The sequence below is a fragment of the Numenius arquata genome, chromosome Z (genome assembly GCF_964106895.1).
Source record: "Numenius arquata chromosome Z, bNumArq3.hap1.1, whole genome shotgun sequence".
NCBI lineage: Eukaryota > Metazoa > Chordata > Aves > Charadriiformes > Scolopacidae > Numenius > Numenius arquata.
In genome coordinates, this window is record NC_133616.1 from 37,182,339 (window position 1) to 37,206,630 (window position 24,292).

Below are 24,292 nucleotides of genomic sequence, written 5' to 3' on the forward strand. Positions count from 1 at the left end.
ACGGGGGGGAGGGGGTGAAAGAAGAAAAAACTTAATAAAGCAAAAACATTTTCTGTCAACAAAAACAAAATCAAGTTTTTTAAAACTGAACTTGTTCTGCTCTTGCTCTTTTCCAACAAATGAAGCCATGTCTCTTCTGAAGGGAACAGTGATTTTTCTCTGATTTACTGACAGTTGCCCTGGTATGATGTTCCTGCATATGCTTTTTAGACACCCACACTGCAGGTAAATAAAACCTCACACATATACACGGAGATGCAAGCCAAAGCCCAGACCTAAAACTTCCAAGCAAGAGCACTGAAGACAATGGGAATTCAGTCATTCATTTTAGGTAAAACAAGTATAGAAGCTGGTGTTGATGTAAAATGAACAACAGCCCAGCTTAGGTTCTCAAGAGAATAATTTTTCTCTTTTTATGCATATGGCTTTAGTTACCAGTCAAGTCAAAAAGCCTTCAAAACCTTCAAAGCAAACTTCCAGTTTTGTTCTCCCTACTAATTTTCCTCGAGGAAGAAAAACAGTTCTGCAACAAGCAGAAAAATGCAGTGCTGAAAGGTTCCCCACAGGAGACGTACTCCTGCCCCTGTTATGTGGCAAGATAAGCACAGCTAAACTACTCCAGGCATGTACATCTGCAAACACGCTCTTAAAACCATTGAAGCCATAGGCAGAGGTTTCCAAAGTAACCTTTAGCTGCATTTTTTTTTCCTACACTCTGGCCATAGTCATATGGGCTGCAATTGAAGCTTTTTCTCTTTTTAAGTTGTGATTTTTTTTTTTGCAAGTTGACCTATCAAACAAAAAGCTGATGGTCATCTTACTTTCTATTTGGCATCCAAACACTGATTCATAAATAAATTTGATTATTCTGTATCAACATAAGTTGACACCTCTATTTGTAGAAAAAGGTGAACTAAGTGCTTACTCTCTTCCAGATTTTCAGGACTGTACAAGTCCTCATAAGTTCTTAATGGTAGCTGGAAGATCATTTCAGCTAGTAATTGGATGAATTAACTTCATTCATTCAATTACCTAGTTTTTAACACAGAAGCTTTCAAACTGTTTTGAGTGTCAGAATTTCTCACAGACTACCGGTGTACACAGGTGGGAAACTCAGAACTGCTAATGCTAGCTATGGCTCTGCATATTAGCTGCAGACCACAGTTTGGAAATCATCAGTTTAACCATTCCTTTCATCCTCTTGTTTAAAGGTGTATGTATATTTATAAAGTGTTATGTATTAACTGTCACACTCAGCTTTTATTCGCAAAAACTAAACCAAAGAAGATGTCAAATACTGCAGTTTGAAAAAAATGAGGTAAGGGACAATCAGACATCCTTTTTCTACTGATCTTAAACATTTCTCACACTAAAAGCATATTACTTAGTAATCATTTTTACGTACGATGCTCTTCATCATCGCCACACAACATATCTCCTCCAGTCAATCAGAATCAATTATAAAACCTAGTCATTTACAGGGTCATTTTAATCAAATTTTGATATAACTTTGTCACTAAGGTATTTCAATAATATGCAACCCAACGTGTTATTTATCTCGATTTGTAAGGGGAAAAGCCACACCTCAGCATCTCCTCTTCTGATAACAATACTTATTTCTATCTCCCCCTGCTTTTTCACTGAGATACAATTTACTTGCTCCCATTCTCAACTTCACATGTGAAGACACAAACACAACAGTACATTTTGTTCTCCATTTCTTCTCTGAGAAGAAAATGCAGTGCTCAGCCTCATCTTTCATTCAGTGGTCATTGATGAAAACTGAGACTAGAAAGTCCGTGAAATCACAGACTCCAGCCCTTCTTTTTTGCCAGTATGGTTACAGAAGCTGGAAAAGCCTCTACTGAGCCATCCAATGCATTTTGGGTGGCTGAGGCAGCAAGGCTGAGAGTAGACAAGTGCCTTAGCATTAGAGAAGTATCACAGCCGGGTCCACCTGGAAGAGTTTTTTCAAATGAAAAAAAGAAACTGACAAAGCAGAGCACAAAGCAGCTCATTAAATGTATTTAAAACAGGATCATCAACAGCGGCTTCTCATTGACCTGAGTTTGTATATCAGCTCATGGTCATATAAAGAAAGCTTTACACAGGGAGAAACAAGGTTAGCACAGCAAAAAATGGCTTCTGACCAATTGGCCAAACCACAAAAATAAGGTGAAACAAAATCAGCTTGTAAGTACTATTGCTAGAGATACTGAGGGCAAAGCATATCCCCTGTCACTGACATGGAAAGTAGCTGACAGCATAAAGTAATATATAACATTGTGAAAGTTAAATACTTGCTGCCAATATCACCACCTATAACCACAAACAGATGCGATTCATTCTCATGAGAATCTTGCCAGTGCCTTTTGTTTTGCTTTTAGTGCTGGAAGCCCACTGGACGTGCGTGCCCTTTGCACATACTGGCTTTACGCTGCTGCCAGCCTTTGGCGCTGTGACTGATGAACACACATGTTGGGAGACCTGCACACACTTACTTCACACAGAAGCAGGGGGATTGCCTGGGGCTGTCTTTCATGCCCTCCTCTGAGTCCATATAAGTCTGTACCCTGTGCAAGTTATACTGCTGCAGGCTGCCCTGAATTGCACGTTTTGGTTGTCCATGAAGTATGGCAGATGGGAAGAAGTGATGCAGCATTGCATCTCCCATCGCACACCCATTTCTCCTTGGTACCTCACTGTGCCAGTGACAAGAGCCCAGAGCTGCCACTTCCCCCCCATCACTTGCTTGCATAGCTCCAAAGAGCTCTGCAGGCCTTTGACCCCGACGGCTGATATAATTACTAAATTTAATTACTAAACATTACTACTTTCCAAGGAGAGACTCCATCCTACCCCAGCCCTTCCACATTGCCTTTAAAATGACTGTCAGCAAGAGCAACAGCTTTTGAGGAAGATGGCCACCACGTTTCTAAAGGACAGATTCCTCTGCACACTACATCAGTGAAGCTACTGCAGCGTCACCACTAAACTCACACAACAAAAGGGTCCCTGATACCACAAAATGCTTGTCCTTCACCAGAGGCAGCACTCTTGACTCACAGGGTTGCCTCCACGCTTGCCCGGACACACAGATTTCCCAGGTAGTGGCTGAAAGACCATACATTTGGCTAAGGTCCTGAGGCTATATGAGGTCTGCAGTACAGCAGGTAGGACTACCCTGTCCGAGGCCCCGGCTGAACAGAGCCCAGGCAGGAGACTCCTCTCTGCAGGCAGAGCCAGTGCTCTGCAACCAGGGAGGTGCGGGGAGGCAATTCAGCTGGCCTGGGCAAGGGATAGGGTTTATGAAACTCTGACAAGTAGGGCTTATAAACCAAAACAATGCAAAAATGGTGCGCTGCATGTTTGGGTTGCAGTTCCCTATCATTCCTACTAACACACTGCTTGCCACTTAGGAGAGGGGAAAAACAAGAATGTTGCCTAAACCTTTAAGCCCTTTGCAAACAAAAGCTTTACATTTGTCTAGATATAAATAAAAGTGTGCAGTTTTATGTGGCTGAAAGCGAAGGGAACGCTGGATGATGGTACTCTGGCTACATATAAATACTGTTTGCTTAAGCAGCGGCAGGAAGTGAACAATTGCATACTAAGCATATAGTTATCCACACAAGTTTAGGATGACATGGGCATGGGAAACCACTCCCTATTACTACCCTTTTTATAACTATAAAGTAGTCTGCTGCTTCTAGGTCTTGCACGAGGTCTCAACCTATTTCGTTTACAAACTCCCTAGGGCCAGTGGCAAAGCACAATAATAAAACCTGAACCAGAAAGATCGCACCAGACAGGCCATGAACAGCTTGCGCTCCAAGTGAGGAGCCTTCTCTGAAGGAAGTGCTTAATGGTTGGGCTGAGGAGTAATTTGGTTTGGGCTGTATGGAGATTTTCCTCCACCCTTTTCAACATGCTGCTTTTTTTTTTAAAAAAAAAGCATAAATTATTGGTTTAAATAAATAGCTCATGAGGTTGCTGGATGCTTATTAAAACATTTCACCTACTGAAACACTGATGGAGTCAGTTTTCAACTAATAGCATACAACCTAGTGATTTTATTACCAAAAAAGAAAAATCTCACCGTTAACCCCCTACATACAAATCACAGCAAATCAAATCCAGCTGTGCAGGGAGGATCCCACAGGCACTTTTCTTTTTCAGCAGAGAGCAAAGCAGAGCAGGGGACTGCTCGTCCAGCAAAACAGCACCTTCGTGCCTGTGTGATGGCACTCTGCAGTGACGCATGAGCCCTCTCGCCTGTCTGGGGACAGCTCTCCTCTCCAGCAAGCACAGAGCTAGCGAGCTGGTGGAAATAGGGAATATAGAGCCCAGTATACCATTGCTTCTTAAAGAGTTTCCTTATTCCTTTCCTCTGAACGTAGCCCAAAACATCTGTCGGACAGACACGCAGCCAGATGGAGAAGTGAAAATCAGGCTGCCCCAAAGCAGTATTTACCCCCAAAAGCAAGAAGAGAGGCACAAATCATCAAACTACTGCTTCCAATATGGGAAAGAGGCAGAGGGAGACACTAGTACAGTAGGGGGAAGAGGGATTTGTAATGGGATCAGCCAAAAGCAAACTCTGCTCAGAAAATTTATTATGGATGTTTCCCATCCCGCTGAACCTGGACTCCAGTTCCCTGCCCAAATGTCTCTTTCCAGATGATATGACGTGGCTCCCCTGGGGAGATCCTATCCATGCCGCAGGAAAATCCGGTTTTTGCCTTGCTAAGAAAGGAGTTGCTTTTTCATACATTAAGTTCAGCTGCCTCCTGACTCTGACGTACCATTCCCAGGATCGACATTGCTTCCCTCTGTGACATGAACATCCTCAGTCCTTGCTGAAGCATACCACTTATCTTTTAACACTTTCTTCATAGCTCTGAAACACTTGAGGTGCTGACAATTTGCTCTCTCTAGCAATCTATAGCATTGGGTGAAGCCCCTTAGAGTTTGTAGTGGTAAACTTTTCAGAAATTTGCTGTCAGTTCATATTTCTAAACCATGAGTATATAACCTACTGATTTTTTGGACCTCTCACCTACTGCCAACTGCAAATCTTCTCCAGACGGAATAACGGTGTCCTGCAGATGAGAGGCACCAGGGTTTGCAGTCCTTGCAGGCACAGGTGTTTGAAAGGATGATATCATACAAGTCAAAACTGAACTGATTAGTTACCTCCCCCATTATTCCAGGTAACTTGGTTTCTTTTGGTGTTATTTTGTCTCCCACTGAGGACAGGGGAATTAACTTTTTTCTCAGCCTTTCCACAGGCAGGAACCTCACTGCCTGCCTTCTGGCTGAGCAGACATTCAGTACCTTCCAGGAAGCTGTTAGCCTTCTAAAATTTAGTTTGGACATGTGTCCTTAATTCAGCTTTCATGTTGAAGACTTGCCTAGCAGATTGTGCTTTGCCCTGGAGATCAGTAGCACTAGTCAGTTCTTCTACGTTTTCAGAGATACGGGAAGAAGCTACCCCTCCAAATCGACTCTGCAGTGTATGTATGGGGGACCGCTCCTGTTCACAGCTGATGTCTATTGGCCATGATTACGGTAATTGATACGAGTGTAGTAACCTGCTCTGGCAGTGACAGTTTTCACCTACTATTTCTTAGCACAAATCTCCTTGTTCTTTTTTGTATGCTTCATGGTACCACTCCCCTTTCTCAACACTGCCAAGGACAAAGCCCCTTGCTTTCATCCTTGCATTTGGCTTTTGAAACACTTTTCGGTAGTAGCCTTTGTACTGAGGCCAGTGTTTAGGTATTCATGCCATTATCCATTCCAATGAATGAAGCGGGAGGTTGATCACAGCTGACTCCCCTCTTTCCATCCATTTGCTCACTGAGTAAGAAATGTGGCCTTGTGCTGCATCATGACTGCAAGTTTTATGAGCTCCTCAAGGCTGCTCCCAACACAGGAAGCTGAGCCAGAAGCAGGTTGTCTTTTTTTTCACTCATTATTGTCCGACAAAACAGGCAGGCATCTGAGAGGTTTCTGAACAAACACTCGTTCACTAGCATCTAGTTCTGCCAGGCACACAAGTATAATTTCATGTTCCTCCTCCTTTATGTAACATGAAAAACAATCACACAAATCTGTGGAGCAGTTCAGTGACCTTTTAAGCTCTGTTTTCAGAGCTTCTGACTTATATGTCCTTCTTTATGAGATTGTGACCACTCTAAGAAAAAGTTAAATTTTACTGTCGCAAACATAAGGTAAAACAAACTTCTGCTCATCTTTATCCATAAACTCATTGTGCATGAGAACAGTAACCAAATCCTATGCACTGCAGTGCAGCCCATCTTTATTTTCTGTGTTAAACAACTCAATTCGGCCCCAAATTATGATTTTCTCTTATGCTGATTTTCTAGTGACACTGCCCATTTTAATTAAAATTAAAGTGCAGGCTGGAAAGATGTTGCTTTACTTTAACTGCATTACAGAGCAAAGGGAGGAGTGCTGCCTGCCCGGGAGGCCAGGAGGAGCAGAAGCACAGCCCTGTCCCACAGTGGACAGGCTCACCTTGTGATCAGCACTCCACCCAGGAGAAGAAGAGGAAGCTGACAGAGACAGGGTTAAACAAACCTTTCCACCAAGGGAGGTCAGGCAGTGCGCAGAAGCTCTGTTTCAGGGCAGTGCCAAACTGGGAAGCAGTGTTTGGGAAGGGGGGCTGCACATCTGCAGCAGTTCCAGCTGAGCCAAGTCTGGGCTACCCGAGCCATGTGTTTCTTTCTGCACTGACCTCCCGCACCTAAACTGGTAATTGTGCAACTGTGCAGTGCACTGGTTCAGGGAAATGAAGTAAATGGTTCTTAACCTTACTAAAACATGGGTTTGCCTTCAGCCAGGTCAGTCGCCTGATCTAGCCCATCATGCAGTCAGAGAGCGCAGAGCGAAAGATGAGACCACAGCAACTCAAGATTTAATCAGCTTTAATTTCTGTGGAACCACACCTGTAGTCATTCAAGTGAACTCACATTGTTCCTTAGTGTTATCATATATTGGGTTTAATATTTTTTTTATACATTTAGGTACAAGTCAGGAAAAAACTCAAACCTGCATCTCGTGCTGTGAAAGTTTTGGAATTAAACCAGTCATGTCTGCTTGATGCTGCTGTGAGCTGGTCCACTGTTTGAAAAATCAAGACCCCTGTTGGTAATATTCAAAATCCAGCAATTACTAATGCCAAGTCGCATATTGAATTGCTATCCATTTTCATAAGACTAGCTTCCACCCAGCAAAAGAAAAACACAAACCTGTAATAACCTGTAATAAAGATAGACACTAGACTCTCCTGGCTCTGCAGTCGCTGCCAGTCTCACATCAAAGAGGTGAAAGAACAGTTGGGGAGCTTTCCTGCATAAAAGAACAATCTCTTCTGCAGTCACAAGACCTAGCTGTTTCTTTCATATAAACTCTGCTTCAGAATTGATGGAATTATGGAATTACAGAATTACAGGCTGATAAATAAAACCAGAAAATAAGTGAATAAAGGAGATGAGGAAGAAAAAAATATTGTTCTGTCACAGCTCAATATTAAGGACATGAAGGTTCAAGAAGGCTGGTAAGATAGCAGGAGCTGAAAAAAAAATGCCAGACATACTCTGGGTCAATACCTCATTACAGGTGAGTGAATATTTTACAGATTCCTGAATTTCTGAAGGGTATGTGGAGCCATCAATGACTACAGAGTTGGCCCCTTTTGTATAGCGTAATCTGTGGATATTTGACTAGTTGCTCCTGCTGCAAGCACAAAATTTTTCATTGAACTAGGGCATATGTCTAGAAAAGGCCTCTAGGACGGATTTAAGGACTTCAGGTGATGCAGAATCACTGTGCCTCCAGGGTGATTGTTCCAGTGGCTTCCCAACTTCAGGGTTAAGCATTCATGTTTCCAGATGGAATGTGTTTGGCTTTGGCTTGCAAGGACTTATGGAAGACTTCTTTCCCAACAGGTTTCAAAGCACCTGCATCCTGCAACGTAGAGGTTTTACTGAAAAGCTTCTCTTGCAAGTTGTCAGCCTAGGGTGGCATCTGTGGTGTGACAAACTCACATCTGATAGCCTAGCTCTGAGCACCACAGTGACACAATTAATGGAAGGTGCAATTTTCAATAATATTTATCCAGTAATTATACCTCTTATACATGTCTTTGATGGGAATGCCTCATAAGGCCAGATCGCAGACTTTGTTATGCAGCCATGACTTTTAAGTGTGACTTGACAGCACTTCAGACTTCATCTGAAGCGGCTGTTCTACCAATGTCATTATGGAAATGACTGAACTCCTGTTACAATAATAGTAATGTATGTTACCAAGAGATATCTCTTCTAGCGCCTCAGAAGAAGGTTATCTCTCTCAGTTAAGGACTAAGAGTTAGGTGGGGGAAAAAAATGCAGAGAAACAAGGATCAGTGTGTCTTTTCCCTGGATTTTATGTTTTTTTTGTTTGTACAAATAATCCAGAAAAAGCCAATGCCTGGAAATTAAGTTTATTTTAAGAGTTCTCCAAATATTAACTCAGTGATTGGTTTGAAAGAAGGTTACAAACAAAATCAAGCTGTCATTTGTAACTCATTGTTGCTTCACTCGTTGAATCCATTTCCAAGAAGGCTGCATCCATTCTCTTTTACCTTCAGTGGTCACCTTGCAGGCACTCGCTCTTGGAAGCAGGCAGATAGAGATTGTGACCATCAGCATCATTTCCCTCAAAGACATAACCAGGTGGGTCTTTGTAAGAAGCCAAGCATCTAACAATGGCCTTCGGTGTGTAGGTGGTAGCATAGATGGTTTTATCATCTAGCCGAGTGTCATGCTTTGGGCCTGACCAGCCAGGTTTATAGCTCTTTGTAACTGAGAGTGGATGATGCACGTAATGGCTCTGAAAGGTAGTTAAGCAATCCATTGGTTGTGCTGGGAAAGCCAGCTCTGGAGCATGAGTGATAGGTTTCAGTCTCTTGCACAGCCAAGGCTTATAGTCTTCCTTCATTACAGAAGAGCTATTGAATGGCTCAGTACTTTTTTTAAGCTTGAGCAAAGATCGACAGAGCTTGTCTGGCTTGCCATTTGGGTACTTGTAATGCGTCTGAGTAGTGGTGTGAAGGTCCATTTTCTCCAGAGGAGGAAGATATGTGTCACATTTTTTGGAGAATATAGGAAGCTGTGGCCAAGCTTGGTATTTTTCCTGAAACTCAGTCGTAGAGGAAAATGGAAGATCGTGGAGAATCTTTCGCTGGTGTGGTTTTGCCAGCGTGGCTGGCTGACCATCCAGTCTCTTATAAGAAACTTTGTGGGTGGTGAGGCCATCAAATGGGACCTCACTGACCTTGTATTTCTCATATTTATGGACATAAGGTTTCCCCAGAGGATGTGTCACATAATTCACTCTATAATTGGTTGTATTCTCAAAGGGAGCCTTGTTTTTCTGCAGCAGATTCTGAGGTTTGCAGCTTTGAGTGGCAACTGGTCCCCTGTAGAGATAGTCATCCTGGACAACGGTTGTGTGGTCAAATTTTTCTTCTGATGGGCGAAACCTGTCATCTGGTCTGATCATCTCTGCCTTTGGTTCATTCCATAGCACGTAGTCATCTGAAATGTAAGAAGAAACCTAGGTACTTGACCGAAGTTCTTTGGTGAGTTTAGGCATATACCATATTATATTTTTGTTATTACATTTTCTCCTGTATCAAATATTCATTGATGTTGCAATGAATGACAAATCCTACTAAAAGAGCTGCTGTAAAACACATTACGCACTAGTGTGCTAACCCCTGGAAATGCTTAGCATCTACACAGAAAATTGAATTTAAATAGTCCTGTACCCACCCACACCTACAGAGATGTTCAAATACAATGTGGGAAGATTAAATTACATTCTCAGTCTTGCAGAGACATCTTCTGCAGGTGACTGAGTGGGTGCTATCCTCATGCTCATTCAAGCAGAAATCATGAAAGTAGAGTATCATGGCACTGACTTCGATGTTTACCTTACTGCAGCTACGTTGTGGCTGGCTCAGACCAGAGGCAGAGTATACCTATGTCTGCTGAAAGCTGTTAGACGTCTCCCACAGTGTCTCTGGGGCAAGGACAGCCAGGTGTCCACCATTCCACCTTAAAGGCCAAGTCGCAGAGCTACCCTTCCTCTTTGTACCTTCTCATTTGGGGATGACCTGAGTTACCAACCGCACAGATATAGCATAGCTATAGCTATAGATACAGCACATAGGTAGCATGTGATGCTGCCTACTGTCTGCTGAGTTCACAGTTTTGCAGCTCATCTTGGTGTCAGCAAGCTGTGCTGCGTGGTGTTTCCTTGGCTCTTGGCTTTGCTCTCTGGTACTCCTGCTGTCAGTACAAGCAGGAACCAAGAAGGAGCTTGTAACTCTGTCTCCAATTCTTCCTTAATTGAAAATCTGTGCTGGCATTTGCGGACCAAGCCTACACACAGAGACAGTCCATATTCCAGAAAACTTGCTATCAAAATTCATGACAAAGAAAACATTTTAAGTGGCATTTTAGGGACATTCATATCTTCCTTTCTTGGCAGGATACCAGGAAAAAAAAAAAATGAGGCACTGAAACTTAAAAAGATTTGCACTCAGTCCCGCTAGAAATCTATTGCAAAGCTGCCTAATTCTCTGACCAGTGCTGCAGTCACCAGACCATTGTTTTTTCCCTTCCTAGTAAACTTGTGCAACTTGCCCTAGAGAGCATTGTGGTTACTGGTAGGAAGTTGAAACTAAATAGTCTTGGAGATAACCCAAGTTGGTTTTTTGTTTTGTTTTGTTTTTAATTTTCCCTCCTTTCAAACCACATCGAGACTCATGCAGCAAATAAGCTTCCAGCTGACTCCAGGAAGGAAGTCTGGATTTCAAAGTACTAGAGAGTAAATGATGCAATTAGGTATCAGGGTATTTGAACTCTCAAATGCAAACAGTTATTCCTTTTGGATGGCAGTGGTTATTGTATTGCACAAACACAATTACACAAAGTATGTGTTCATTACAATGTGAAGTTAACAAAAAAAAGTAACTTTTTGACCCGTTAGGTGTACATTTAAAGTCCTTCTGGCTTAGATCAAGCTGCTCTGTCCCGGCACAAGAGAAGAAGCAGCAGCCACAGATGCTGTGCTGCTCCCAGCAAGGACCCCGGCCCTTGGGTAGAGTGGTGCTCTCATTCTGCTAATAAGTGCAGTCAGCTGAGAACATGGGCATGCTGTGTCCACCAGGACAGACATTCTTTTGCTGCTGTTGGTGTCACTGAACCCCAGGCTGTGTGCCCTGCTAGTGACAGGGGTGTTTAAATGCCCCCAGGTGCTCCTGTTTCTCTGGGGGAACAGCAGATGTCCAGGCACCACCGCGCTGGCGGGATGCTGGCCTTGTGTCTGTGCCTAGGGTACATCGTTTTCCTGGAGAGATGGTCCTGCAGGGTGAACCACAAGCATATACGGACACATGTCATTACAGGCAATGTATTAATAAAGTGTTAAAAAGTGAGAAGTTAATGAGATTCAGCCCACCTTTAAGCAAGGGCTCGTTCAGAGACCTGACATTTCAGATGCCCAAACAAGAGTTACCGAAAAGCTTTTTAAGTTCTCCTGTCATCTTTGCTGCAAAAAGAGTCAGTGCATTTTGGACGTAACCACAGCTTTTGCAAAATATTCAAAATATGACAAGCAAGTCCATCTGTCTTCAATTTTAAAAATTTACAAGCTCTACACATTTGGAGATCTCATAGGTATTATGAATTTATTTTACTTAGTGTAAGCCAGCAGTGCTACTATTCCTTCAAAATATGTTACAGTTTTATTGTAACTCTAATTCTTCTCCCATAGATATTAATAGTTTCCCATGTAGCACAATCTTGAAAACATTAGGGGGTACAGGAGGGAATGGAGGATGTGAACCATATGTTATTAAAGGGTTAGGCACATCTCACTATAACCAAGCAAGACAAAACTAAAATTAGATTACATACCTGCAGATGGATAGAAACAGCTATAGAGGGGATGAGAGGTAGCTTAAAGTAGATGAGAATTTTGAAACCTTAAGTTTCAAAGTCATCTAACATTAATTGTGATATGCAATAGCATTATTTTAAACCTACAGTGTCACTTGGAATATGGTGAGTTTAGTGGGAAGGAGTATGACAACACAGTAAGAAAGGTAATTTAATACCAATGCAGCACTGTTCTATATGCTGCTTAAATGTTTGAATTACGATAAATAATTGAATAGTATGTTTCAAAATTTCACACTTGAGTAGTGATCAGTAACGCATAGCAATGCTTAGAGACTAGCACAATGAAAACTTGTATTTTTTGTGAACCTGGGCCTTTAAAAGGGAATTCATTCAGTATGCAACTTGATCTTTGAGGGGGTTTGGACAAAGATTTCCATTTGCAGTGTTTTGAAAAATACTGCAAATTATAACCAAATGTGGCTGTGATACATTTTATTAGAGCGCTGGAATAACAGTTGAGGTGCTGACCTAAACGCTGATAAAAGACAAAGATATACATCTGGTTCAGATACAGAGAAGTTAAGGGTATCTAAACACAGAAGGAAAGATCCTCTGCTTGTGCGAGGCAGCCTTTTTTCAAATGGCTTCACTGAAGCTATAGCAATGAATACCATCTGGTGACATTGCCTGTGCAAAACAAAGTGTTCAAAATTGTGTAAACATGGGTATTTTGCACCTGTGGGTCATAGTCTTCAAGGTTCGAGTCATCCTAAATGGACAGTATTTTCTGGCTGCTTAATGTAAAAATTCTAGTTTATGCTGTTGCAAACATGCAGCTGCACTAAAGGCTGACTTTCAGCCATTTCAGCTGTATAATCTTAACATTGCATTCACATACCTTTTATTTCCTTACTTCTTTTATCATTTTGAGTTTTACGAAAAAAAAAATTTGTTTCTGTACATGAGGACAAATCCCAATGCCACCACCAATTATAAGTTTTTATATTTGCACAGCGTAATTAAAATAAAAATAAATAAAATAAAAAAGTAAAACAAAATAAAATAAAATAATTATTTTAAGAAATATAAAAATGCTAGCTATCTGCCCAGCAACAGTAGCTAGCTGGAAGGTGTGCAGAGGGGAGGCAAAACCCTCTAATCTTCTACCTCGGCTTACTACCAAAACTAGCACAGTTACTGTAACTGTATAACTGAAATTTTTCTCCCAGTGCATGCGGAAGAATTCATGCTGGTGAAGAGGAGGGGACAAAGCCCCCACAAAGACCTAGTACCAAGTTACTGCTTCTGAGAGACAAGGGCATAGTTATATGCCCAGTTCATCTGTTTTACCAAGAGTGGAGCTTGAGTGCTTTGGACATTTGTGTGGAACTTCTGTGTGTCTGTAATTGCCATATACGTCTCTTGCACATCCACAGATTAACTACGCAGCACAGACAAAAAGGGTCCCATACTTCATGACCTGCTCAGACATAGCAAATTCTATGTATTTTAGATATGTCTGATCCACGGAACGTGTGGAGCATCTTCGCAGCTCCATGAGTATGTTCAATATATCCTAAAGATGGTGCTGCTGGACCCGTTTGCAGGAGTTCACATGGCCCGGCTTCTACCGAGGATGCCTGTAGGTCTGTCAGACATGCAAACTAGCTGAACTCAGGGAGATCCCAACGCTGTATTCCTAACAATTTGTGTCTGTGTGGTTCCTGCACAGCTTGTTGGCTTACATAGGCAGAAGGAATGACAACTGTACACTGTTTTGATCTCTCTTCTTAAAAAGTGAAGCTACTGGTGAAGTCCTGAAAGAAGTTACAGGGGCACATACCGTTGTAAGTGGTTGTTTTATCCATCTTGTCACTGGGAATGTGTCTCATCACACGGGGGAGGCATGGAGGTACTTGAGAAATAGGGTAGGAGTTATAATCTTGTTTATAAGTGGAGGTCAAATCCATACTGTCACTCTTGACATGCTTTTGAGGTGTTTTAAGTTTCTGTGGCAACACTTCATGAGGTATATAATCTCTCCTGTGAAAAATAATTTCATTACAACTTTTGCCTTAAGGAAAAAATTATGTTCCTTTTTCTGGACACCCAAAGAAATTAATACTTCTCCTTATCTCCACAGCCTGAGAAAGTCTGGATAGGATACAAGCAGTTAGTGAAACACACAAGCCTTTCAGATTTGGAAACCTGGAATCTGAAAAATGAACTGAGGCAGCTCCAGAAAACTTCAGGCAGGCCAGGGTCCCCCTTCTTCCCACCCAGTGAGGTTAATGGCCTTACACAAAGCTACCTCTATTCTACAGTGGAGTTACACCAGAAGACATAGCTCCTTTTAAAAGCCCAATCAATATAGCAGGCTATCTAGTATGTATGGCAAACATAAGAAAGGCAACCATAGTCTTCCCAGACATTATCCTATACAGCACTTCGGCCCAGGATGGGGAGATAACAACAAAACAGTTTTACAGCAAAACACCAGTTGTGGAAAGGTACATCAGCATAGTCAGTCAGCTTGTTCTCAGGTACCACTGTAAAAGAGCTATTTAAGATAGTGTTACTTAACTTCAACAAAACATTACAGAAACAAGATCACCATCCATTTCTTCACCACCATTTTCTTCAGCCTTCACTGCTAAGGCTGCCCCTCATGAATCTCTGGCCTTGGAGGCAAGGGGGAGGGTATGGAGAGAGAATTTTTTTCCTCCAGTAGAGGAGGACCAGGTTCGGGACCACTTGGCCAAACTGGACATTCATAAGTCCATGGGCCCTGATGGGATGCACCCACGAGTGCTGAGAGAGCTGGCAGATGTTATCGCTGGGCCACTCTCTATCATCTTTGAAAGGTCACGGAGAACAGGAGAGGTGCCTGAAGACTGGAGGAAGGCCAACATCACTCCAGTCTTCAAAAAGGGCAAGAAGGAGGACCCTGGAAACTACAGACCAGTTAGTCTCACCTCCGTCCCTGGGAAGGTAATGGAGAGACTCATTCTAGATGTCATCTCCAAACAAGTTGAAGAGTGGGGGGTTATTGGAAGTGGGCAACATGGGTTTACCAAGGGTGAATCATGTTTGACCAATCTGATAGCTTTCTATGATGCTATAGCTGGTTGGTTGGATGAGGGGAGGGCAGCAGATGTCATCTACCTTGACTTCAGCAACGCTTTTGACACTGTCTCCCATAACATCCTCATTGGGAAACTAAGGAAGTGTGAGCTGGATGAGGGGACAGTGAGGTGGATTGAGAACTGGCTGTGTGACAGGACCCAAAGGGTAATGATTAATGGAGCAGGTTCAAGCTGGAGGCCTGTAACCAGTGGTGTCCCCCAAGGGTCAATACTTGGTCCAGTCCTGTTCAACATATTCATCAGTGACCTGGACGAGGGGACAGAGTGTATCCTTAGCAAGTTTGCTGATGATACCAAACTGGGATGGGTGGCTGACACCCCGGAGGGCCGTGCTGCCATCCAGCGAGACCTGGACAGGCTGGAGAGCTGGGCAAGGAAGAACCTCATCAGGTTCAACAGGGAAAAGTGTAGGGTCCTGCACCTGGGGAAGAAGAATGTCAGGCACCAATACAGGTTAGGAGTGGACCTGCTGGAGACAAGTTCTGAAGAGAAAGATCTGGGGATCCTGGTAGACAGCAAAATGACAATGAGCAAGCAGTGTGCTCTTGTGGCCAGGAAGGCCAATGGAATCCCGGGCTGCATAGGGAAGAGTGTGGCTAGGGAAGTCATTCTCCCCCTCTACTCTGTACTGGTGAGGCCACAACTGGAATACTGCATCCAGTTCTGAGCTCCCCAGTTCAAGAGAGACAGGGAACTACTGGAAAGAGTGCAGCAAAGGGCAACAAAGATGATTCAAGGGTTGGAGCATCTCCCTTATGAAGAAAGGCTGAGAGAGCTGGGACTCTTTAGTCTGGAGAAGAGAAGGCTGAGGGGAGACCTTATCAATGTTTATAAGTACCTAAAGGGTGGGTTGAAGGAGGAGGGAGCCAGACTCTTTTCAGTGGTTGCCAGTGAGAGGACGAGGGGCAACAGGCACAAGCTGGAACATAGGAGGTTCCACTCAAATATGAGAAAAAACTTCCTCACGGTGAGGGTGCCAGAGCCCTGGAACAGGCTGCCCAGGGAGGTTGTGGAGTCCCCTTCTCTGGAGATTTTCAAGACCCACCTGGATGCAGTCCTGAGTAACATGCTCTGACATGCTCTAGGCAATCCTGCTTCAGCAGGGGAGTTGGACTAGATGATCTCTAGAGGTCCCTTCCAACTCTGACAATTCAGTGAAATTCAGTGAAAAATCCCACACTCACTAGCCTTAACCCATTTCACTGCCCACAGCCTTTGGTACAGGGCAGACTCTGCTGCCTGGAACCAGCCAATTCAGTCTCTAATGTCAGAATACTTTTCCACTGGCGTGGAGATCTGTTTACACCATTAGCAGCTGCCTAGGAGAAATAGTCAGTACATGAGCTATTCTAATATTAATATTGCGCTTTGTTTGTGGAGTGATGCTGGGTGGGCAAGAGCCTGAGCCTCTGAGTATACTGTATTAGTTACCTATTCTAGCAAATAAACAAGGTTCTCAAAAGTCTCAAAAGAAGAAAATTTACATTGCAAAGTATTAGGTATAGGGGTAAAAACAGAAATGCAGAAGTAAAAAAAAAATCCAAGAGCATCAAGAAGTACTTATGTAGATGTCACATGTGTTGTAGTCCCTTGGCATACTTTTCTCAGCAATTTAAAGCCGATGTGTTTTTTAAGAGGGGCCAGGAAAAGGCAAGTATGGATTCAACAGGCATGCAGCACCCTCAGTAGCAGGGAAGGCTCAGTAACAGAGGGTGTCTTCCCCAAGCCACTCGCATGACGCTGCACAATCCCACATTTGAAACAGCCAAGCCTGTACCAGAGACAAGTAACAGATGACAGGCAGGCAACTCTTCAGCAGTGTGATAGAGAGCTTCCTGTTGGTGGGAGTACTGTTTCCCCGCTCTTCACTATTGCGACACCACAGAACCTGCAGTGGAGATTACAGAGGAGAGATTGATTTGCTGATAAACCAGGGGCAACCTGCATCCAAGAATCCATGAAAAATGGTACAGCCTGCAACTCCCAGACTTCATCAAGGGGGCTTCCTGTTGCAATATCACACCTAACACCACTCAGCAAAGTCTTATAAGAGAATTCTGGTGACAACTAGTAGGTGGTGGCACTTTTCCACTAGGCCTTAGTACTTTCACACTGGGTGTACTTTCTTGTCAGTGTTGCCCAGAGGACAGCCAGACTTGCAATCTGATCACTAACTGTTCAAGCTCTGTGTTTTCTCCTCTTACAAGGGTAGGCAAGTTTTACATATTTGGCAGAGTGCACACTGAAGAAGCAAATATAAGCAATTTCTGCACTTTCTTAACAGTCTGCTTTTCAGAAAGCACTGAACTCAAGGAGTAACAGTTACTGTGGGAATCACTAGCCTTGTCTGAGCAAGGACAGTTTTACTGATTGAAGGGGAAGTTTCTAAGGTCTCCTTGGCAGACCCATCCAGCCATGGTGGCTGTCCCTTCTCACCTGCCTTAAGAGGACACCAATGAGCCCAGGATTTAGCTATAGGCAGACACAAAGATGTCTTAATGGCTTCGTCTCATGCTGGAAATGAAAGGCGATATAGAATTGAAGTCTGCTCTTTGAAACACTCTGATCCTTTCGGTTGTTGCTGAAAACTCCCACATAGACAGAGGCATCCCAAACGCGAGTAAGTCAGGCATTTCAGACTTCAACAGCCATGTCTGTGATTTAAATTGACAACTCTTAAGAAGGTTTAGGTAGGGGAAGGAGTTGGTAGAGCTTCCATGTAAGAATGAGAACAAATGGATGGTATTAGCTGCTAAGACTTTATTAGTAGCCATTGGCATCAGCTAGATTTCTAGTTTTGTTCAGCAAAGGCAAGAGTGATGTTGCTCATGACTCTGCCTGTGATGACAAAGGAACTAAACACCAAGATCAGGTAGCAGCTGCTGTTTGAGGAAAAAGAAGCTCTCAGATTCATATTAAAGGATCAGATTCCTATGTTTTATGAGTTTCTTCTGTGGACAAGCGTTTGGCACGTGACCCTACCAGCAGCAGGGAAGAGCCTCAGCAGTTACTACCGTCAGGAAAATGGGCACAGTACAAGTGTGAGGACTTCTGCCAAACACCAACACTGAGCAACAACATAGCTAAGAAACAGAAACAGCCCAGCAATCCACAGTGGTTGCCTTGAGGAAAACACCTACATCCCATTACAATCATCCAGTTCTACCATATTCACACCTCCTTGGAAACCAGTCACTCACATTACAGTGTACAAAGTGGCGCACAAAACACAGAACAAAAAAACCCCACCTCCTCCAATACCATCCTTACCTTCCCAGACAACATTTCTGCTGTTTTCCCAGAAGCCTTCCCAAAATAGAAAGTGAGAAAAGCCAAGACCGTGACTGTGCTTCTGTGGTCCGTGTATTCTCTGATCAGATCACATCTCAGCCTCCAGGGAGTGCAAGAAACATAGCTGCTTACCTCCACTACAACAACTGGCCTCGGACCTTCATCTTTCCTTCATAGCACACTCATGAGTAAACAACTGCAACGTTGTTATTTTCAGGCTGCCCTTGTGAAAACCAATCATTTTTCTTTTCTCCGTTACTCATCTCTCACACACACATTATATAAGTCACACTCCTCACTCTATTTCACAATTTTTCATACTTTGTAGTTGAGATGCCTTCCATGGGTATCTGCGCCATCTTGTATTCTTCCTTTGGCTTAAAGGAGTCTTCGGGAAGAGTCGTGGGATGAAGGGGGTATTGCTCCATGTACTCTGACAGCATGCATGGCTTCTCACTCTTTGCATAGGGCCTGGTGGGCAGGTGTGGACAACGGTGACATCTGCAAGGGAAAAAGCCAGCATAGGAGTTAGTGGCCCACAGGCAGCCAATTAACAATACGTCATTGTGTATGTCAGCTGCAGATTGAAACCACAAAAGAGTGGATAAATGAGCATTGTAATGACTGATACAGCCTTGATAATTTAAAGCGCAAAAGGATAACCTGCACAAAGAAAGGGTTCTTTCTGTCTGCTACTATAGACTGCAGTCAAAAAAGTCTGTGAAGCCAACAAAAACAGCCTAAGAAAAGCAAGTTCACCTAGATGAAGAAAAAAGCAAGTTAATCTGAGACACAGCCAAGTGTGCCATATTGTGCTGGACTAGAAACTCTATTTAAAGTCCCTTTTGTTCCATTTCTCATAAATTTATTATCCTCATTTGCCCACATATTGAGTTCACGTGTGTAGACAACTAAGCAAAAGGGTAACAGTTCAGGAGTCTCTGTTCACCCATGCTTGGGCAGCACTGCTCTGCTCATCTCTCTTTCGGAAAGCAATTCAGTCTGGGTACTGCAAGACCTCTCCGTAACATGCACCAAATCAAAGACAGTGAGAACAAACTGATTTTCTGAGGAAGCTCCCTCCTGACTGAAACTAAATCACCGCCATGGATCATCCATCATCAGTGACCTCCTTCTTCCCACACTGGGACCAGGCCAGAGCAGGGTGGGCAAGGCTCATCCTGTCAAAAAGAGGTTTGGGATCACACCTTCAGATTTCTTCCCAGAGACATCACAGTTTATGTCCCCTTATGGTTTGAGTCAAACCTGCTAGAGGCAATGCAAAGGCTGCTGATTAAGGACTTCAGGAACTCGCCCACAGGAATTACAGTGAGAGAAGGAGGCCCCTCATTTTATGTCTCATACATCATTCCTGCCAAAGTCAGAATGTTCCCTACTGGATGTATGTTTTCCAGTGCTATGTCTAGTCCAGTGCTGAATTACTCATTTGAAAGGGCTTCTATACTAACAAAGTCCTCGTTAAATTAAATGTTGAGCAATCTAGGATCAGTGGATATCTGATTACCTAAATTTATACAGATAACCTCTGGTATATATTCAAGGGTACACCTTCATGTACTGAATAATTTTTCCAAACTAGCACAAGAGGGGAAAAAGGGCCCAGAGGGCTCAAATAAAATTCAGCATCTTTTTGACAAGCCAGTTTCTCACTCAGATTACAAATCCTTCTGTGAAATCATAAATCAGGAGGAGTCCTAGCAGATTCATTTTTGCCTTAGAGAAGTCTTGAGTCTGGACCCAAAGGGAGTCCTTACAGGGAGTAAGGTAGGTTATTGCTGTCAGTTAAAATATTAGAAGACCTCAGGGTGGAAATCTAAATAATAATAATAAAAAAAAAGTTGCCCCACTCTCTTAGGAACATTATAAAATTCCAGTTTTCACATAACTGGAGGAGAGACAAACAGGAAAATGAAAAAAAGATTAATATGCTCACTCTTGCTGGTCCATGTGACCTTGCTGGAATGGATTTTGTGACAAAAACCTTCCAAACACAGGCTGCACTGACCCTTTCTGGCCACACTTGTGGTCTCCCAGAGTCCTAGGAATTATTCCTCATTCTCCAAGGGATAATAATCTGCCTGTTCTTTCTGCTTCAAATCTGCTGGCTTCACACCACCTCTAAGTGCACTTTCATCCCTCTACTCTCTTAAAGCCTATGACGCAGCAAGCTAGTCTTCAGCTTGGCTTTGGAGTGTGTTGCTGAGGCCCTTATGTTAGCTTTTTGTGGTAAAACTGCAGTCAGGCTAGAGTGGGGGAAACAGCTATACTATCTCGTTCATCATGCCCCTGCGTATGGCACAGACACTGGCCAGAAACAGCACTTTGCAAATAAGGATTGGCTTATCAGGAGCAAAGCAGTGACCCTTCACAAATACCATCAGCCACTATCCCATTACAGCTCAGCTGCCCGCACAGGGTTTGTAAGGGCTGACTTCTGACACTGGGTTTCCCAGGCGGCCCAGAGCAGAGGCTTTGTGCAGCTCCCTGCTCTGCTGCAGGCACATCATCCTGCATCCTGATGGACACCTGCAAGGCAAAGTCCTGCACCTGCCCGGGAGCACCGCTGGCACTGGGGAAGGTGAGGGGTCCTGTGGATCAGCAGGACAAGGGTGGGTAGTGCAGGTACCTCTCCGAAGACCCCACAGGAGCAAGCAGGGAACAACTGCTTTGGTAACCTGTGGTTTTCCCCTTGCAGACACTGCTGGCAGTGTGGATGTTGGGGGACTTCTCAACGGCCCAGGATGGGAAGGAAACCAGTATCTCCTGCAGAAAGCAGCAACCCCAGGCTGCCTAGCTCTCTGCCCTAGGATGAAGTTAATCCTTCAGCATGACCTGGCAACACTCAGGTGTATGCACCCACTCTACACATGTACAATTCTGCTTGCTTTGTTGAACTTCAGAGCACACAACAACAGGATATTTCAGATTCAGCTCTTGGGAAAAGCACTTTCCCACAAATAAATCCTTCCTGACAGGGCAGAAGAGTAAACCTGAATGTCTTGCTTTCCATTATTTTGCGCTAAATCGTGATGTATGCCTACAGATTTTACTATAACACTCACTGCATTACAGATTACGAGCAGAAGATGATCATCTGTGATAATTCCCTACCAGGATATGGTACTATAAAAGCTTCGCTTCTGCATCCAGAGAGATATTCCTGAAAATATTTTTTTACTGGAGACTAATGTACACAACAGAGCAAGAGCCTTAACAACAAGGAATGGAACAATGCTAGACTTCAAGGTTTGCTACACTTTACTACTCCTTCTGGCATGATAAATATTTATAAAACAACTATATGATTCTTCAGTACTGAAGTCATTGCTATGTAACTGCAGCAAGTCTGCAGTTAATGTCATAGATAAACAGTTAAAATTAGGGTATAAATGTTTTGATGTTACACTTGTCAAACTATACCCTATTTGTAAAAACTACTGAAACTAAAATTTTGACATTTGTTATGCTTGCCCATTTAGACATTGGGTATTTTTGTCTAAATCTACTCTGATTTTCACTTGTGTAAACTACAGTTTACTTGATTGAGGTCTGTCAAGGTAGCCTAGACAATCTTAGTAATAAAATAAAGCAACAAGGAAGCACATTGGGGTTTTTTGTTTGTTTGTTTACTAAGAATTACGGAACAATAGCAGACTCTTTGAGGGTAAAAAGAATGCAGGTCCCCTGCCTTCAAAGGAGTTGGGTTCATCTAAACAAAATCTGGCATAGAACATATGGACAATTTATCAGCTCACTTTAAATGCTTTTTTCAACTAGGAAAGAAAACCTAGAGCCACGGCTCAGGACCAGAATTCAGGAAGTTTGAATTAAATTTCTGCAGTCACCGCAGTCTCCCTGAGCTCTCTGCCAACTAAAGATAAAATATAGCCTTCTCCAGAGGAGAAAGAGGAGAAATTCTGTAAGATTTATGAATTTCTCAAGATAAGCCTCTCAGACTTATCTGATTTTTTAAATGTCTGTGATTAATAATAAAAGATTTTCACAGTGAGATTAAAATGCTGGTGGAATGGTAAGAAAGTTGTACTAATAAAGTTGTAATTTATCCCAGTTATGTGGCTTACTACTGGTAGTTACTGTCCATAGAGGTTATGGATGCCATGGTATAACTGCTTGAGAGAAAAATCATGAGGCTCAGAAATGGCTGAACTGTCATTCAGAAGAATTTAATTTTCCTTTGTAAAAAGCACTGGTCCTCAGATCAGCCCTCACAGGGAAAAGCAACATCTCCTCAACCACATAATCTACTTCTTGCACCATCTCTAATATCCATGATTGGTCAGGTCAAGTATATAATATGGAAATCTCTAGTTTAGGTGGAATGATGATGCTGTTCAATGAAAGATAGGGACGTAAAAACGTGCCAAAGAACTGAAGCAGGCTCTAATAGGAGGAATTGATTGCCAGCAGTCAGGCTGTAAAGAAAATCATTGAAGGTGAGTCTTTATTTGAGCAAATCTCTTCTCTTCCAAGCAAGGGAGATGCAATCAGAGGCCCGGCTACCTGATTAAGTTACAAAAGGATGGATGACAGATTAGATGTTTGTGAAGGGAAAAAGAGCATTGATGTGCAAAGTATCAAAGTATATCACATATAAATATTGAATATGGTAATAATATTCAAGGACAGGAATGACATGGACCTGTTGGAACGGGTCCAGAGGAGGATCACGAAAATGATCAGAGGGCTGGAGCACCTCTCCTATGAAGACAGGCTGAGAGAGTTGGGGTTGTTCAGGGGGCCTACAGGAGAGATGGGGAGGGACCCCTTGTCAGGGAGCAGAGCGATAGGACTAGGGGTAATGGTTTTAAATTGAAAGAGGGAAGATTTAGATGAGATACCAGAAAGAAATTCTTTACTGTGAGGGTGGTGAGGCACTGGAACAGGTTGCCCGGAGAAGCTGTGGATGACCCACCCCTGGAGGTGTTCAAGGCCAGGCTGGATGGGGCTTTGAGCAACCTGCTCTAGTGGGAGGTGTCCCTGCCCATGGCCGGGGAGTTGGAACTTGATGGTCTTTAAGGTCCCTTCCAACCCGAACCATTCTATTATTCTATGATTCTAATATCAGAAAAATGAAAACACTCTGTGGACAGGGTCATATGGGAAGTATGAGGTTCTGTTTTTAGATGGTGAAAGGTTTTGAAACAAAAAGTATATACACAAAAGCAAGAGATCCCATGAGAGAAGTCTGAAGTCCTTGTGATCATAACAGTACAAAAAATATTAATCTGAAGCCTTTGAAAGGTTAACTGTAATTCCCACACTGCTCAGAAGCCTTTTTTCTTTGTTTCATATCAGAACGCTGAAGTCTGGATGTCAAATTTCATTTTTTCCCCAACACATCCATTCACCAACTGTTAGGACAAAATTGATCAGTAATTGCCTCAAAATGAATAAAAGTGACAGTGGACAAAGAGAGGTTTGAGACATTTGCATGCACACAGTCTTCACTGCGATTTTGGGCAAAAGTTTAACAAAAGAGAAACATATATTTATCATAGATTATTTGTAGTTGTACAGTGCTCATTAGTGTCAAAAGAACGACATATACAATTGCTCGGTCTTCCAAATTCACCCTCATCAGAATGCCACCACTGGGAATCCAGGGCAGCTGGAAGAAGGACAGTATCCTGGAAGAGGACAAAACCCCAGGGTTCACTATTACATGTCGCTGTGATTGTGTCCCTTTCAAAAGCTGCACAAGGTCATCATGGTCATCCTTTTTTAGTGACATAATGAACTTTGAGCAAGGCACTGCATTACGCTCACTATACAACTCATGGGCCACTCTTTCCTTTATTCATGCTTTTCATCTCGCTTTCCACATGTTCAGCC

The 24,292-nt window shown here is 43.0% G+C and overlaps 1 protein-coding gene across 1 annotated transcript in view; it reads right to left on the reverse strand.

Moving 5' to 3' along the window:
* Positions 1 to 8,655: 8,655 nt before the first annotated feature.
* Positions 8,656 to 24,292, reverse strand: part of SAXO1 (stabilizer of axonemal microtubules 1) — a 35,551-nt gene continuing 19,914 nt past the window's right edge. The window contains exons 2-4 of the mRNA XM_074166132.1: positions 18,740 to 18,919; positions 13,825 to 14,024; positions 8,656 to 9,608 (exon numbers count right to left, since the gene is read on the reverse strand). Of these exons, the coding sequence (XP_074022233.1) occupies positions 8,656 to 9,608; positions 13,825 to 14,024; positions 18,740 to 18,919 (1,333 nt within the window). The remainder of the gene's footprint in view (positions 9,609 to 13,824; positions 14,025 to 18,739; positions 18,920 to 24,292) is intronic.